Here is a 15,495-nt window from a genome sequence, read left to right as displayed (position 1 = left end):
GTGAGAGTCTTAGCTCTGTGCCTCCGTGAGAGGTTGTTTGTTATTCAGAGGCCATTGAAAGATTGATAAAGTCAACAGATGTCTCTACAAAGCCACAGACACATTTCAGCTGTTGAGTATTTGTTTGTCATGACAATGAGGCATGGTGCTAAATAACCTCTGTGTCCTCCCATCTTTCTACCGCCAAACAACACGTATCCAGGACATGGGCAAAAAGTCAAAATGGAAAATGAGCCTGAAGTTCTCAGGGGCATTGGTATCACAAATTAGATATCAGATATAATAGGTCACATTACTAGCAGGTGACTCATACTTACTCTTTCCAAGATAATCAAGCTAACTGGTGAGCTTCCAAAACGTGCAATATTTGTTTGTGATGCATGTTCTTGTTACTGAAGCCACATGCACTAATATGGTAAGATGTGATATTTAATTTTAACCTCCTCAAGGATGAAAACACATTTTCCTTCACATGCTGGTGAAATATTACATGCTGGTGAAATTTTTCTCGAAGCCAAAAAACAAAAGCAAAATCATTTGACGTTACCTAAATCTTGCAGGTTTGTGTTTATTTATTTATGTATTTATTGGGACCATGTACAGTGTTAAACATAAATGTTATCATTTGATGTACTGTACAAGAGTTAGCTAAAACTAATCTTCATCTGCAGTCCCTTGGGCAGATCACAATTAAAACATATAACAGCACAATAACAAAAAGTACAAAGCAAAAAACACACAGGACACATAATACAAAATACAAAGCTACACACAATAGCACATCACATACACCCACAATGTCAACTAGAAATTAATAATGTAAGCTTGTCAAATTAAAAGCAAGATTATTTGCGTTCATGAGGAGACCATGAGTTGAAATTTAGAGTCAGTGGTTACAGGGCTGAGTAGTTTATAGCAGATTTTATAAATTTTTATGGTCAGCATTTTAGGGCACCTCAAGATCCAGCTCTTCTTTGTCAGACTTGGCAGGTTAGCAATTTCACATTTTAGTAATTCATGGTTCTCAGAGGATTCATCCTGTACCAAATTTATTGGCAATTCTTCAAAAAGGGTTCAGATATTGAACTGGAAATCAGCAACTCCAGATTTGTTGAAACCTTCCCAGGACTCAAACTGTGAAGTCACAGAGCAACAGCTATCCTAAATAAGAAACAAGGGGTCACCAGAATCCTGTTGGAAAGATCCACAGCCATGTTTGCTCAGATTGGCGTTGCTGTATTCATCTGGCCTACACCTAAACAACATCGTCAGCCAAGAGCTGAAGTGTGAGAACATGCTGCTGATGGATGAGTTAAGAGAAAATCCCTGAACGTGACCCTCCAGGGGTGTAATTGGAGCACTGATGTCATCTTTGGTTACAGTTAGAGTGAATGCCTTACGATGTATCCAGACACTTTATTAAAGATCAACATAAATACAGCAGATACATACTGACTGTGTGTAAAAACATAGAAATCACAACTTGATTTTGTGGTATACTGAGCAAGAGACCACTGAGATATCAAACTATGAACATCATAGTCCCAAAATAAATCACATGAAAACTTCAATTGCAAATGAGTAAATAGCACCTTTCAGTTCATCAACACAATTCACAAATTTGACTGAATCAGTGAGTTCAGCAATCGCAGACACACTCACAAAAACACACGCAGAACAAAAAAAATGTCCCGAGCGCTAACAGTTCAGGCAGCAGCCTCTCCTTGGTCCTTGGTGCTCTTGTCCTTCCTCCAAGCTCGATACAGTTTGATACTCAGACTGGGGAGGTTGTACAGTTCCTCCAGGTGGAAGCGCTCCCGGAAGCGATCCACAAAGCTGTTCTCTGGGTCCAGGCGGAAACGCATGGCCCACAGGATCTGTGTGTTTTCCTGGCACAGATGGTCAAAGGTGTCCATCAGCTCCTCAAGGTAAGGGTGGGCGTACACAACGTCAGCTGCCAAGATGTAGTCGAAACAATGTGTGGCACGAGGAAAACGCTGCTCCACCTCCTGGCCCCAGATGAGGTCTGTAACCTGGGAACAGAGATGATTTTGATATTTTCTACTCTTTACTTTCAAAGTTTTGTGTTCATCACAATCTCTTATCCTGTTTTATATCATCAGTCTCAGGTGTTAAGTACAATTATTTTTAAACAGAAAGTCACACCTAATTGGTGAATATCTCCATGCACCAGAATTACTTGTGACAGTACCAGTGAAACAGGTATATCTTCTACAGTTGATTTCTTCTTGTAAGTTTACAAAATTACATCTTTAAAAGTGATAACTGAAGTTTTAAATTGCGAATTTTCTGTAGTAGTTTTTGTTGTAAAAGTTCATTTAAAGATGCAGTGTTTAGGATTTAGTGGCATCTAGTGGTGATGTTGCAGATTGCAACCACCTCTCCTTCAAAGTGTGTAGGAGGACCTACAGTGGCCACGAAACTTGCGGAAAACGCAAAAGGCCCTCTCTATAGAACCAGTGTTTGGTTTGTCCATTCTGGGCTACTGTAGAAACATGGCAGAGAAACATGGTGGGCTCCAGGGAAGAGGACCTGCTCCCTATGTAGATATAAAGGGCTCATTCTAAGGCAATGAAAGTACAATGATTCTTTGTTACAGGTGATTATACACTAATTAAAACATTCTTGTGAATCTTATATTCTATTTCTGCCAAGTCCATTCCACTAGATGACTCTAAACTCTCCATACTGCACCTTTAAGTTGCACTAGAAATATAGAAAATTCTACATTTGGTCCGTAACCCAAATATACACCATCAAGCAACAGAAAATGACCCCAAGTAGCAGCATACATTGCCGATGTCTGTTTTGTCAGCAGTGCCCTTTTTGCATTCTTTCTTCTAGCGAACGCCAGTCTTGTGGAATATAACTATAAAAACCTACCAGGGGAGTGTACTTGCATCTGCCCTTGGTGTTGCACATAACATTGTACTGGAGGTTCCCCAACACATCTGGTAGGTCAGTGGAGGTCACCTTAGCGCCTGGAGAAAGACAGTGCAGCTGAGACTTAAAAGGAATTACATATAAAAAGCAACACCGAGGAAAAAACATACAAAGCAAGATTAATCCAAAGAGACTAGAAATCAACACAAATTCGAATTACCACAGCTAAACACTGGATTGTTTTGTTTCCAAACCTAATAGACTGGACACAATGGTGACGAGCCCAGTTCCTGCACCGAGTTCAATCACATTTTTTTCTGTCAGGTTGTATTTGTCTCGGTTGGTCTCCAAGAAGTGACACAAGACCATAGCCTGTTGGGGGGGACATAAGATCACAATTCACTGGCAGGGTTCAGCCCATCATTAGTATTGATGAATTACTTATGAGCTGAAGTGACACAGTTAACATAATTAATAAAAAAAGGCTAGTGAAAGACTAAAGCTAAATATTGGAGTGTTGTAAATATGTATTAACGTACTGAGGGCCAGAGTACGGCTCCGTAGAGGTCTGTGGACTCTTTGATGCGGATCTTCAGGTCAGAAAACATGTATCCTTCCCAGGCCTCCGGGCCAAGGAGAGAGGGGTGGAAACGCCGAGCCATTATGGCTTTGGCAAGCTCTGCATCTGCAGCAGCGCCTGTTTAGTCATTCACAGAAGAGAAAAATCATATAACCTTTATATAAAATAAACTTTATTTATATAAGGTTTTAATAAAACCAGAGTTAGGAAAATGCAGAACTTTAAGTACTTAGAGTAACACAAGATTAAAGACAGATACACCTTTTTCACAGCAGGCGTTTTGACTTGTCATAGCAGATGTATTTAGTCACATCAGTTCAGGGTCCTGACTTTGTTCGTGCTGGCTCACTGTCATTGTTTATTACTGCTAATGGTACATAGCTGTAATCAAGGTTCAAGCTGTTCTTTTCCTGCTGTGAAAAGTCAAATTTCTGCTGTGAAAAAGGGAACATATTCAAACTTTATGGTACTACTGAGGCAAAATAACAAAAAAAAATACCATGCAAAACAGTTAAATGGACTTCAGCACAAAAATACTAGTTTTCTTAATATTTTTTTCATTTTTGAGGCCATAGTTTGTACTGTTGTTAAGCAAATTTCCTGTTCAGTCTATTTTTATATTTATTTCATTTTGTGCACCAGTGAAATACTCCAACCTTGAATCAAATGGAATAACTGTCTCGTCTTCGATATCACATTACATGTAACATTTGATTCTCAGCTCTATAAATGAATCATATTGATTGCTTATAATGCCACTCTTATCCTGTTGTAATTGTTTGTGTGATATCATGCCAGTGTGTCGGGCTCCAGCTATGTGTCAGTGCCAATGGTAACTTGACACACAACTCATATAACAGTGGTTTACAGAGGTCAGGGGAGCCCAAAGAGCGACATTTAATTTATAACCTTCAATTTATAACCTTTATGTGTGTGCGAATACACCTGGCCGCAGTTTGAATAAATAAAGCTGTTATATCTGTCATCAACAAGCCGAGATGCAGTTGTTTGCAGGGAATAAATATTTCAATACGACCACGTCTACAAGCTCTCTACAACATCTAATGTGTTTAAGACATTAGAGGTTATTTGTGTCTCCACAATGAACATAAAAAACATAAAAATTGTGAACTTGTTTCCAAAGAATAAAAAGCACTGCCAACCTGCAACCACTAATGACATCTGCAGTTTTATTTCTTGTTGTGTACTCCAAAATTCTTACCTTCCTCTCTGGTCAAGGAGTCCTCCATGGCCTTGGACCGCTGAGTCTCCATATCTGAAGGAGTCCGGGGTCCAAGTAGCCCTTCTTGGTCGGTGGATCCAGTAACGTCCTTTGGATTTGGGTCAACCTGGATCTGGGTCTCTATGTCACCTTCTATGGTTTTAAGTTACACATGTCCATTCAAGCAAATTACAATGATTCCCAACTTCTTGTCCAAACACCCCCCATCTGGCCTTCACCTCCACCCTACATGTCTAGCTTTCTGTGGGCAGCATGCTTAGACCCCCCTCTAATGCACTAAAATAACTGACAGCAACAGCTGCCCTGTGAGACTGCTGAGCTGGAGCTGAGGAGTAAAGAAGATGTTTTAAATAAAGACACAGAGGAAGACAAAAATAGCTGATTTAACCAACAAGTTCAAAAAGAACTGAGTGTAAGTGATTTACAAGTTAAAAAAAACACATTAATATATATGTGTGTATTTCTGCGTGTATGTTCCATGCAGATTGAAGAGCGTATACAGAGGCACAGGCTGACTGAAATGCAGCCTAAAAGAAATTTAAAGGATGTGTAGCGCTGAAGACTTGCACCTGTCTTAGTCTCACTGTCAACACATCATCAGTACTAGTTACTTAAAGATCCCCTCCAGACCAAACATGTATTAAAATATACAGAAATACTTTGCTTGGGACAATAATGATATGTTTTTCCACAAAAAAGTATAATTACCACTTCAAAAACCTTCCCTCATTAAAAAGTCCAGAATCTATGAATATACAAATATATTTCATTTGAGATGTTTAACTCATGGACACAAGATGTCTCCTATTTCACTGTAAAGTCAATTCTCAATGTATGTGCACTGGAGGCTTCAAATTTCCACATTACACTTGTGTAAGTTGAATATTGACCGCGGTCAGCTTCCAAACTATTTGTGATGTCACAAATCATGCTCATAAGCCCACCACTTAAAAATCTGATTTTCAGTGAACACAGAGAAACTTTCCACTTTCAGCAGATAAATGTGAAAACAGTCTTCTAGTGTCAAACTCTGCACATGTCATTCTGCAGTGACACTTGAACATTCAACCATAGGAAGAAGAAAAACATTGAGTGGAGGGGGACTTTAAACTTAAGTTTAGCTAGTACAGAACAAAAGCTTCACCCTGATTAAGAAAAAAAAGTTCTTCAAAAAGTGTATTTCAAAATTTTATTGCAAAAATATTGTCATTCTTTCACATACATACTTGTAAGCATGTAAAAATATTTTCAATCACATCAATAAAAAGCTCAGTTCATCAGTGCTGATGAGTTCATGATTCCTTTACACATTAATATTTATCAAATAAATATCAAAGATATTACAGACGTTATTTGGAGTGTGTGACCAGTTCTGCCTTTAAAAGGATAGGTTCACAAATTTTCAAATGTGTATTAAAACATTAGTCAGGTGTCCATATGAACACTGAAAGAGATTTTCCTCGCTGTAATCATTCCTCCTGTTCATACTGGCTGTTAAAAGATCCCCTTCAAATGTGCTTTCAATGTAAGTGATGGGCTCCAATATCCACAGTCATTTTGTGCAAAAATGAATTTAAAAGTTTATCTGAAGCTTATATGAGGCTTCAGCTGTCTGAGTTAGTCATATCAAGAGGATATTTGCCACATTTATAGTCTTTTAAGAATCAAATTCGCTCTTTGTGTTTCCTCAGACAGAGACTTTGGCACTAAAAAGATGGTAACACTGAAAGATATCTACTTGATTTGACTAATTTGGACGGCTGAAGCTTCATATTAGCTTCAGATAAACTGTGAAATATAGTTTTGCACAGAAGGAGGCTTGTGGATTTTGTTCCCTGTCACTTACATTGTAAGTGCATTATGAAGGGATCTTGTAATGGTCAGTATGAACAGGAGGAATGATTATGGCAAGTAAAACCTATTTCAATATTGATTTGGGCACCTGACTGTTGTTTTAGGACAGACTTGGGAAAATTATGAACCCGTCCTTCTGCTCGGACAATTTATGTTTATGTTAAGCTTGAAGTTCATTTTTTCCCCCCTCATAGCTTCTTTCCCTTTGCCCTTCCTCTCCCTCTTGTGCTTTTAGCACCACGTCCTCGACGGCTGCTCTCGAACACAGATCGGGCTGTAACCAAAGCAACTTCACCAGTACCATCACTGTCCTCACCAGAGCTGCTGCTGCTGCTTTGCCTCACCCTCTGTGGTACAGCCTTAGTAGATTGAGGGACAGCGGCCTTTACTGAGAGGACCTCGTGAATGGAGCTGCTCACACCCTTTAAAGGTGTAAGAGGAGATTCAGATTCAGTAATTACCTCTGACCCCAGAAACCCTCCTCCTGCCATTGACCTCTCCTCTTCTCTCTCGCCTCCATTTTCTCCTTTCTTCTGACTCGGGCCTGCTGACTTCCCTTTCTTAGATTTGGATGGGGAAGCTATTTCCTCCTCGATGTCCTCCTCCTCCTCTTCCCCTTCTCTCTCCTTTCTCTTCATGCAGGTGACTGCACGGCGGAGTCGCTGGCTTCGGATCGCCTGCTTTTCCTGTTGCTCCATGCGGAAGAATGAGTCGATCCGCAGCTGAGTCTAAACCAAAACAGTGACAGAGTGTAAGAATGATGTAGAAGAATAAGAGACAGGATACTATGTGCACTAACTAGTACAACAGTAGTTACCAAACTTTTTTGTCTGACGTAGCCCCACTGCTCTATCAGATGAGTTCAAGTACCCCTTCATTGGCACCACCAGTCATGTTCCAAATATGTTTTTTGAATAGATTAACTGGATGTTATTTAAAACTATTAATTTTATAAAAAGTAAATATTTATATTTTTATTTATTTATATTTATATCATATGTTTCATACAGTTGAGTTGTCAATGTTTAGGTTGCTTTGCTTAAGTTTTTATCTGTACTACCACTTGGTGTGGCAGTTTTCAACCTTCTAATTATTTCAACTGTTAATTCATTACCTTTAGCTAACTACCAGTATTTCAACTACTTTTAGGTGACAATTTCAACTAAGTTTCTATGCTTTTAGCTATCAATTTGATCTTTTTATTTAGCATTATTATTTTTAGCTGACACTAGGTAACAATTTCAAGTGCTTATCTACTACTTTTAGCTAACCGCTAACTTCAACCATATAAAACCTAAATACTTTAAGCTAACTATTTCAGAACTATTTATCCAATACTTTTCAATGTCATTATCCATCACTTGTCATTATTAACAGTCATTTTAACTATTATTTACTAATTTTAGCTAGTGTTAACTATCTCAAAACTGTTCATCCCTTACTTTTAACTAACGTAAAGTTCTATCTCAACTACTTATTCACTGCTTTGAGCTGACTATTGCAACTTCTAGTTTTCATACACTCTCAACTGCAACAGTGTTAACATGTTACTGACTCAGGTTGGTGGGCAGATTACTGCTTATTATAAATATAGTAAAACTCAGCATTACACCATTTTGTAATCCTATTTTCCTTTTTATTTCCCTTCATATTACAAATAAGTGGACCTGTGTCCAAACTTTTGACTGATACTGTACATATTTTTAAATGAAATCAATTCTGTTTATCAGTTGAATTTTCCACATTCCCCCCTGGAAACTGTAAAAGTGCCCCTGGTTGGGAATCCCACTGTACAAAGGAGACTCTCTCTCTCAGTTACCTGCTGGGTGTTGAGCTGCTTGATCACAGGCTGAAGAGTCTCCTCAGTCTTCCGACTGCTCCAGCCAAAACGACTCTGACAGAACGTGAGAGCCTGGTTAAGGAAAATTTAAAAAGTCACACATTCATAAACATGAGCACACACATACAGACACAAAGAGAAAGGATATTCTTTGAGCATGTCGATTTGTGGACGTCCCCAGCTGAAGGAGCCGCCCGACTGGTCGACAGCAGGTTGTAGGTAAGCCTGAGCCACCGCAGGGTTGGGGAACCCAGGCTGAAGTTTTAGATCCCTCAGTTTCTTCTTAACTTTCGTGTCCCGAGGGTCAGCTACCAAGCGCTTTTTCTCCTGAGCCTCCAACCACCATTTACTAAAGGGAAGGAACAGTTAAATATTATTTTTTCACTTTTAAACATTTTGCCAGTCACAGTAGAGAGAGACTGGAAAGATAATGGCGAAAAAAACAGTGAAAGTTTTCCAGACTTTGAAAATCATGTTGAAAATGCACTAACTTTGGACCTGTCAAACAATTTACCAACACAATAAAACACACACATACTTGAATTGAGTTAATGGCTCCAGTCCTAACCCAGGGAACTCGTTCAGTATCTCCATGCCAGTCACATATCCGACCCCTGGCACCCCCTCCGTGTAGTCACTTCCAAGCAGATAAGCCAGGTTTATCAACTTGTTCCTGTCCAAACCTGAACCAGAACAAAAACACTTGTCCCTGATATGTGCAACATAAATGTATCAAATTAGTGTTGTGATGTGTCATCCTAGCACAATGTCGACACCTTCTATTTATTCCCATTTATGAATGTCATAAAATAGACCATCTACAGCAGCAAGAATGCAACTAAATAAATACCGTATGTAAGTATGCAGCTGCAAATGACAGCCTGTGTAACTCATTTCATGTACAGGCACACATACAGTAAGCCAGGGTGTCTGCAAGTTTGATACAGAACATTTTTAAGGTCCCATGACATAGCATCATGATTGTGATTTTGGTCGATGGTTTGAAAATGAATATTGGTTTAACAGATCTGATTGAAAGATGTCTGCTTCTCCCCAAAAACAAGGACCTGAGGAATTGCTATAAATTCCTTCGAATGCAAGATATTTAGAAAGACCAATTTAATAAAAAGGAAAAAGGGAATTAATAATAAAAAATGTTATATACTTCATAAGGATGAAACATTAAACACTTGGAAATCTTTTCTGGACCAACATATGTATAAGCACACAAATACACACACACACACACTCTGAGTTGATTGCAGCCACTGACCTAGTTGGTTTTGCAGGTCGCTCAACTGGAAATGTGTGACATATTTGTTCTGGCTGAAGAAGTTCTTGTAGACTTGTCGCCCTCCGAACAGCCACACATCTGAGTCGTCCGTGATGGTCCCGTTAGTCTGGTCCGCTCGGTCGAGTGCTGCACACTGTGCCTCGGCCTCCGTCGGAGCTACCAGGAACGGCACGCCGAATAGCCGCAGCAGCTCCTGGAATCAAAGAACCACAATATGCTTTAACCTCACTGTGTTTTGATGTCTTTATGCAACTGACGCTATTTGCAAGAATTTTAAATAAGTCATATTTCATCGACAGACAATGAGGGATTGTGTGCGTGTGTCTGTAGCTGTCTCAGAAATACCTTCGCTCTTAGCAGCTCGTTATCAAAACAGCCCTGGAAAGTAAATACTGTCAGGCACTTTGGAGGTTTTATGAAGAAGAAAATGTTGACAGCTTGTGGCATTTAAGAGTGTGAGTGAGTTGGCAGACGCACACACACCCAGTAAAGACAGTGAAATAATACTGACTGCGTGTCATAGCACTGGGAACTGGCAGAGGCACCATGAAGAGATTTATACCCGAGAGTTTTTCACACACCTGCTGTTGCTTGTCAGATCTCAGTCTAAGTATATGCACAAGTTTTTACATGTTCATTTTCATTTTGTCCTTTTTTTTTTTTTTTTTTGACAGAGGCTCATATGTCAACTATTTTCATAAGGATAGGTGTGAGGCGGGAGTGCCTGCGTGGTTCATATGTGTTGACGTGATATTAAAATATTCACCTGGCTCTCCAGGTACATCTGTCCGGTGACTGTGTTCGCCATCCTCTCCTGCTGTTGTTTTTGCTCCCTCAGGTTGCTCTGCTCCACCTGCAGAGAGCTCTCCAGAGCCTCCAGCTCAGCCTGCAGCACAACACACACAACCACTCCATCAGCTGTGCATCACACAAACACACACACACACACATTACACTGCTGAACAGCTCCACCTAAAGCTCTTTTGGGAAATATAGACATTACTGAAGTTAAGAAATGCACCAATTTCCTCTTGTGAGCTCTTAACGATACTGATAAGAATACTCACAACATCAACGTTTTCAAACTCATTAATTGCTGGAGTTGGGCTGGTTTCTGCCTCTGCTTCCTCCTTCAGCTCATTCTCTTCAATCTGCCCTTTGCTGTCCTCTTCTTCCTCTAAATCCAAAGCAGCAGCTACACCGCTGGGAGACTCAGTCAAACTTTCTTCTGCTTTTTCTTCCTGTTTGGTCCCATCGTCACCGACCTCATCTGCATCCTCCTCTTGAAGTTCTTCTTCTGATACCTCGATGAAGCTCTCTGGGAAAACGTCAAATCTTTTGTTAACATCTTCTTGTTTAGCAAATAATGAATAAGTCTGATCTTAAACAGGATATTACCTTCTGACTCGCTCTCCTCACTGCTTTCCGACTTCAAGTCGTCTCCATTTTTCTCCTGTAGAACAATGGACTCGTTTCTCCTTTGCTCTGGTATTAAAGGATGAGTTTCAGTCTTTCTGAGGGGCTCCTCTTGTTTTTCTGTCAACTTTTCTTTGCTCGTCTCCTCTTGCGACTTCATCTGTACCTCTATCAGTCTCTCTGCCTCTTTTTGTCCATCAGATCCGCCCTGAGGTTGATGCGGCACCGCAAGGCGAAGCGCTTTATTTCTCTCTCCGATAACTTCCTCCATCTCATCTTCAGAACTACTAACAAACAAATTATCTTTGACATGTAAACTTTGGACTGTTGGGTCCACCTTAAAATAGGATTTTTCATTGGATAAAGAATTCGACTTTGGCAAAACATCTGGTCCTGTTTCTTCCTCTGAGCTGCTGATGACCACTTGTGGCACAGGATGATGAATATGCACCTGTGGCTTGGTGGGTGAGTTACTGATTAGAGTCCTACGTTCTGCTGCATCCTCCTCCTCCTCAGCCAGAGCTTGTTGGATGGCCAGCAGAGTACGCGGAGACACACTGCCATCCTTCTCATCCTGCTCCACCTTCTCCTCATCCGAGCTGCCGTTCATCGCAGCTTGTATAGCCGTGAGTGTACGAGGCGAGGGGGGTGATGTGTCTCCCTGAGTGGAAACGGAGGGTTTAGATACAGAGGGTTTAGAGTCTTCTGGAGAGGAATCCCGCACATCTGCGTCTTCCTCGCAGACAGGACGCCACAGGGGCTCAGGTTTGTCCGCGCCTCGCCTCTTACAGCCTGACAGGGAGCTCCCAGACCAGGGAGCTGCTGCGGGTTGACTCTCCGGGACATTCTCACTTTTTCTGGAGCCTGAATGGCAAAGGATGAGAGGTAATTTTAGATTTTTACAGTCTCTTTTACCACATGAAGACCCGTCAAAAAAAAGGACCATACTAGTGGTTTGAATGTTTTAACTCATCACCTATAAATCATGCAACCTTCACTTTACAACAAGTACAAACAAACAGCCATTTGTTTCCATATATTTTAATATTGTATTCCAATCTACTTGCAGACTTAAAAGATGACTGAGACTGGTAATCTATCACAGTGAACAACTGTCTGTTTTTTGTTTTATATCAGTAATACTACCATTGCCTGGCATTACAGTTGGTCCTTTCACTGAGTAAACACAGGGCTGCAACTAATGATTGTTCTCATTGTCAATTATTCTGCCAATTAATCAATTAATCATTTACTCTATTAATTTTAAGAAAATACTTTAAATGCACGTCACAACTTCCATGGATTGGAAATCTTATGTGTTAGAGTCCAAAACTTAAAGATACTCAGTTTATATTGTTAACAAAAGAAAGAAAAGCAACAAATCTTCACATTTGAGAAGCTTGAACCAGATAATGTTTGGCATTTTTGCTTGGAAAATTACTATTATACTATTGAAAAATATTAACCAATTTTCAAAGCAGTTGCTGTCTCACCTTTAATAAGGATATAGTGGGAATGGTCTTCTGAAACCAGTCGGTGTGACTCTATGTCGTGACTCTGCTGGTCACCATCCTGTTGGTAGAGCTGCGGGGCGCTGCCGGCGCTCCGCTGGCTCATCTCTTTCTCCACACTCTCCAGACGTTGGTTCAGCTGGTTCCTCTGCAGCAGACCGGCCAGCTGGTACTGGGAAAAGTCTCCTGAACACTAAGTACAAGTGAAAAGGAGTCAATGTTGAGAGGAGGACGTGTCTATATCTCTGCGTGTCTATGTGAATGAGAGTGAAAGGTACCTCTGGAGGTTTGTGGTACATAGTCCGGCGTCTTTTGGAAAACTCTTTCATGTCTTTGAGTATCTCATGTTTCATTTCTGGAGGAAGGCTGGCAAACTCCTCTGAGTTGATGTCCACAGAGTTGGGGTCGTCATACATTTCCCCCTGAGACATAGTGAGAAATCTGACTTCAATTATCAATCATCAAAAATGATTGATGATATTTTCGACACGACTCTAAATTCTTTCAGAAGATACTGACACACAAGAAAATTTTGAGAAAGAATCCTTTTGTAAAGTTGACATTAAGTCCAAACTGAGGCCTTCACTGTTAATTTAACTCAACAAGAGCAGTTTAATAAGTTCAGATTCAGTATTACTTTGCTGTAAAACACTTTAAGACAAGGGTCCAACATAATCTAAGCTATATGGAAGTATTACAATGTCCAAAATACCAGATTAAGTCTTGTTTCTTACCACAACATCAATATATTGATGTACTGCCCAGCTTGTGCACAAATTAAAGTCTTTCTAATTATTTGATACCACAGTGAATGTGCTAATTTTACCTGATACATGTGATAACTGTCAAACATCTCCTCCGTCTCTTTCTCTTCCTCCTCTTCTGAACTGCAGGGACGAGGGAATACAATAAAAAATTGTAGGATTACGGGTGAAATGCAGAGAAGACTGTATAAACAAAACCGGATTCTAAAAGAGACGCACTTTCTGATTTTAGTACTCGTATAATTTTGTTTATATCATTTCGTATTATGAGAAACATAATACGAAAAACATAAAAACAGAGGTCTGGTGTCAGATGTCCTTTTGATGACAGACAAGAAATTAGTCTCATTGTCAGGAAAAAAGCAATCCATGCTTTCCTTTCTATTCAGCTGTTTTTTAAACATTTAAATTTATTTAATGTGTTGTAGTTATTGGCTCGGCTTTTCAGGAGTGCTTTTACCCTATGACTACAAAACCTTTTCTCTTTACAGTGGACCTAAACCTACTATCTAACACATGCAAAGCTGAGAAACTTTCCAGCCTTCTCTCTGTTTTCAGCTGACTTATTCAAACCTCAGGGTGTAGACAGTAGATATTCTGACTGAATGTACTTGCAACTTCATCCACCATAACTAATGAATATTAATAACCCTTCCCGAGCCTCTGACCTGCTTTTGTCCTTCTCCTCTGCAGGTGGCAGGGCGGGTAGGACATACATATCGTCCACCTCATCTCTCCTCACACTGGAGAGGCTGGGTAGAGGATCCTTACTGTGACAGAGAAGAAAAACGAAGAGCGTTACTTTAGACACAACCAGTGAGAATACAATATCTAGTATGAGAGTTCAGTTTTATTATTAAGCATTTACACAGTATGAAAGTAGAGATGTAGAAGAAACAAAGGCAGGAAAATCTCTGGCAGGATTTGTTTCTACAGCCAGTGAGTGGATTTAATTTGCTTCCAGAGGCTGAGTTGTCTGCGGAGGCTGATGTTACCCTCCATCTATCCCTTACCTGCGGTCTCCAAGTGCAGCTTTGATAGCCTGTCTCTTCAGGAATGTCTTGAGGAGTTTCTCATTGGTTTGTTTGGACTCTCGGCTCAGCTCCTCCTTCCTCTGCCTCCTCAGAGCCTGCAAGGAAAAGCCACGGTAACAGATAGAAAAGCTGTGAATCGCATCCATTTGGTAGAAGTCTGTTTACTATATTCAGAAAAGAGTTTATATGACTCATCAGCAACCATTGGACCTACCAGAGTCTGCTTCTTCAGCAGTGGTGCGTCCCCATCATACACAAAGACTGGCCTGATGCGGAAAAACAGCAGCTTACAGATGCGGTGGAAGAGAGTGAGGAGGTGGGCGTTGTGGACACTGTTGCCTTCACGGTCCCTCACCCCCTTTACTGCCTGGTTCAGCCATAAACTGATATCTGGAGGGGATCTGGTTAAGGTTAATGCTGAACAGGAGACAGTCAGTTACACCCATACATCTGACAGAGAGATGTAGGAAAAGAGCTGGATGGATAGAAACATATGTTAGATAGATGGACACACAATAGTTTGGATACCAACAGCAAGGATCTGTCCCTCCAGTGTCTCAGGGTTGATGGGTTTCCCTGTGCTCTCCAGCAGCCTCCACAGTCCCTGCACTCCCATGATTACTGTAAAAAAAAGTTTAAACCCCGCGAAAAAATGTACGCTAAATTGCAAACTCTGGAGTTAACTTGGGTTAACCGTCCTTGAAGAATGTGTGCGTCATCGCGAATCAATTTCGTAACATCTCGGCTGGTGAAAAATAAAAAACTGCACTACGGTAGCGTAGTAACATTGGTGGGGTAACTGTCCTTTGTCCGTTGAACACACATCGACTTAGTTTAAAGGTTCCGCGTTATATGCGTCGGGTCATTTTCAACTGTTACACCACCAAATATTTTCTGGTCCTCAGTCAGTTGCAGTTTTTTGTTGCTGGTGTGATAATATAGGTAAATAACCAAGCAGCTGATCGGAGATCAGTTTTATGTGGAGAGACCGGACATGTGTCTTTACACTGGGTATTGAATTCCCTGAGGTTAGTCTGTCAGGCTTTCTAGTGTAG

At 40.4% G+C, this 15,495-nt stretch overlaps 2 protein-coding genes across 3 annotated transcripts; both read right to left on the bottom strand.

The window, feature by feature from the left end:
- Window positions 1–542: 542 nt before the first annotated feature.
- Window positions 543–5,009, bottom strand: mettl21e (methyltransferase like 21e). 2 transcript variants are annotated; one of them, XM_044352094.1, is made up of 5 exons: window positions 4,707–5,009; window positions 3,444–3,604; window positions 3,159–3,276; window positions 2,905–3,002; window positions 543–2,033 (listed from the first exon to the last, which is right to left on the bottom strand). In XM_044352094.1, the coding sequence occupies exons 1-5, from the start codon at window positions 4,756–4,758 to the stop codon at window positions 1,707–1,709; spliced, it is 756 nt and encodes a 251-aa protein (XP_044208029.1). In that variant the 5' UTR covers window positions 4,759–5,009; the 3' UTR covers window positions 543–1,706. The 2 variants fall into 2 exon arrangements, with proteins under 2 accessions (XP_044208029.1, XP_044208038.1); XM_044352103.1 differs by having other exon boundaries at window positions 3,444–3,601; window positions 4,707–5,006.
- Window positions 5,010–6,603: 1,594 nt separating this feature from the next.
- On the bottom strand, window positions 6,604–15,391 carry ercc5 (excision repair cross-complementation group 5). The gene is made up of 15 exons (XM_044352045.1): window positions 14,969–15,391; window positions 14,655–14,830; window positions 14,420–14,535; window positions 14,075–14,176; window positions 13,469–13,529; window positions 12,921–13,064; window positions 12,625–12,835; window positions 11,114–11,995; window positions 10,783–11,033; window positions 10,482–10,601; window positions 9,695–9,908; window positions 8,960–9,104; window positions 8,570–8,770; window positions 8,401–8,485; window positions 6,604–7,309 (listed from the first exon to the last, which is right to left on the bottom strand). The coding sequence occupies exons 1-15, from the start codon at window positions 15,054–15,056 to the stop codon at window positions 6,770–6,772; spliced, it is 3,336 nt and encodes a 1,111-aa protein (XP_044207980.1). The 5' UTR covers window positions 15,057–15,391; the 3' UTR covers window positions 6,604–6,769.
- Between the last annotated feature and the right edge of the window lie 104 nt (window positions 15,392–15,495).

The sequence above is a fragment of the Thunnus albacares genome, chromosome 1 (genome assembly GCF_914725855.1).
Source record: "Thunnus albacares chromosome 1, fThuAlb1.1, whole genome shotgun sequence".
NCBI lineage: Eukaryota > Metazoa > Chordata > Actinopteri > Scombriformes > Scombridae > Thunnus > Thunnus albacares.
Note: the sequence above shows the minus strand (reverse complement) of the source record. Positions and strands in the feature narration are given on the sequence as shown.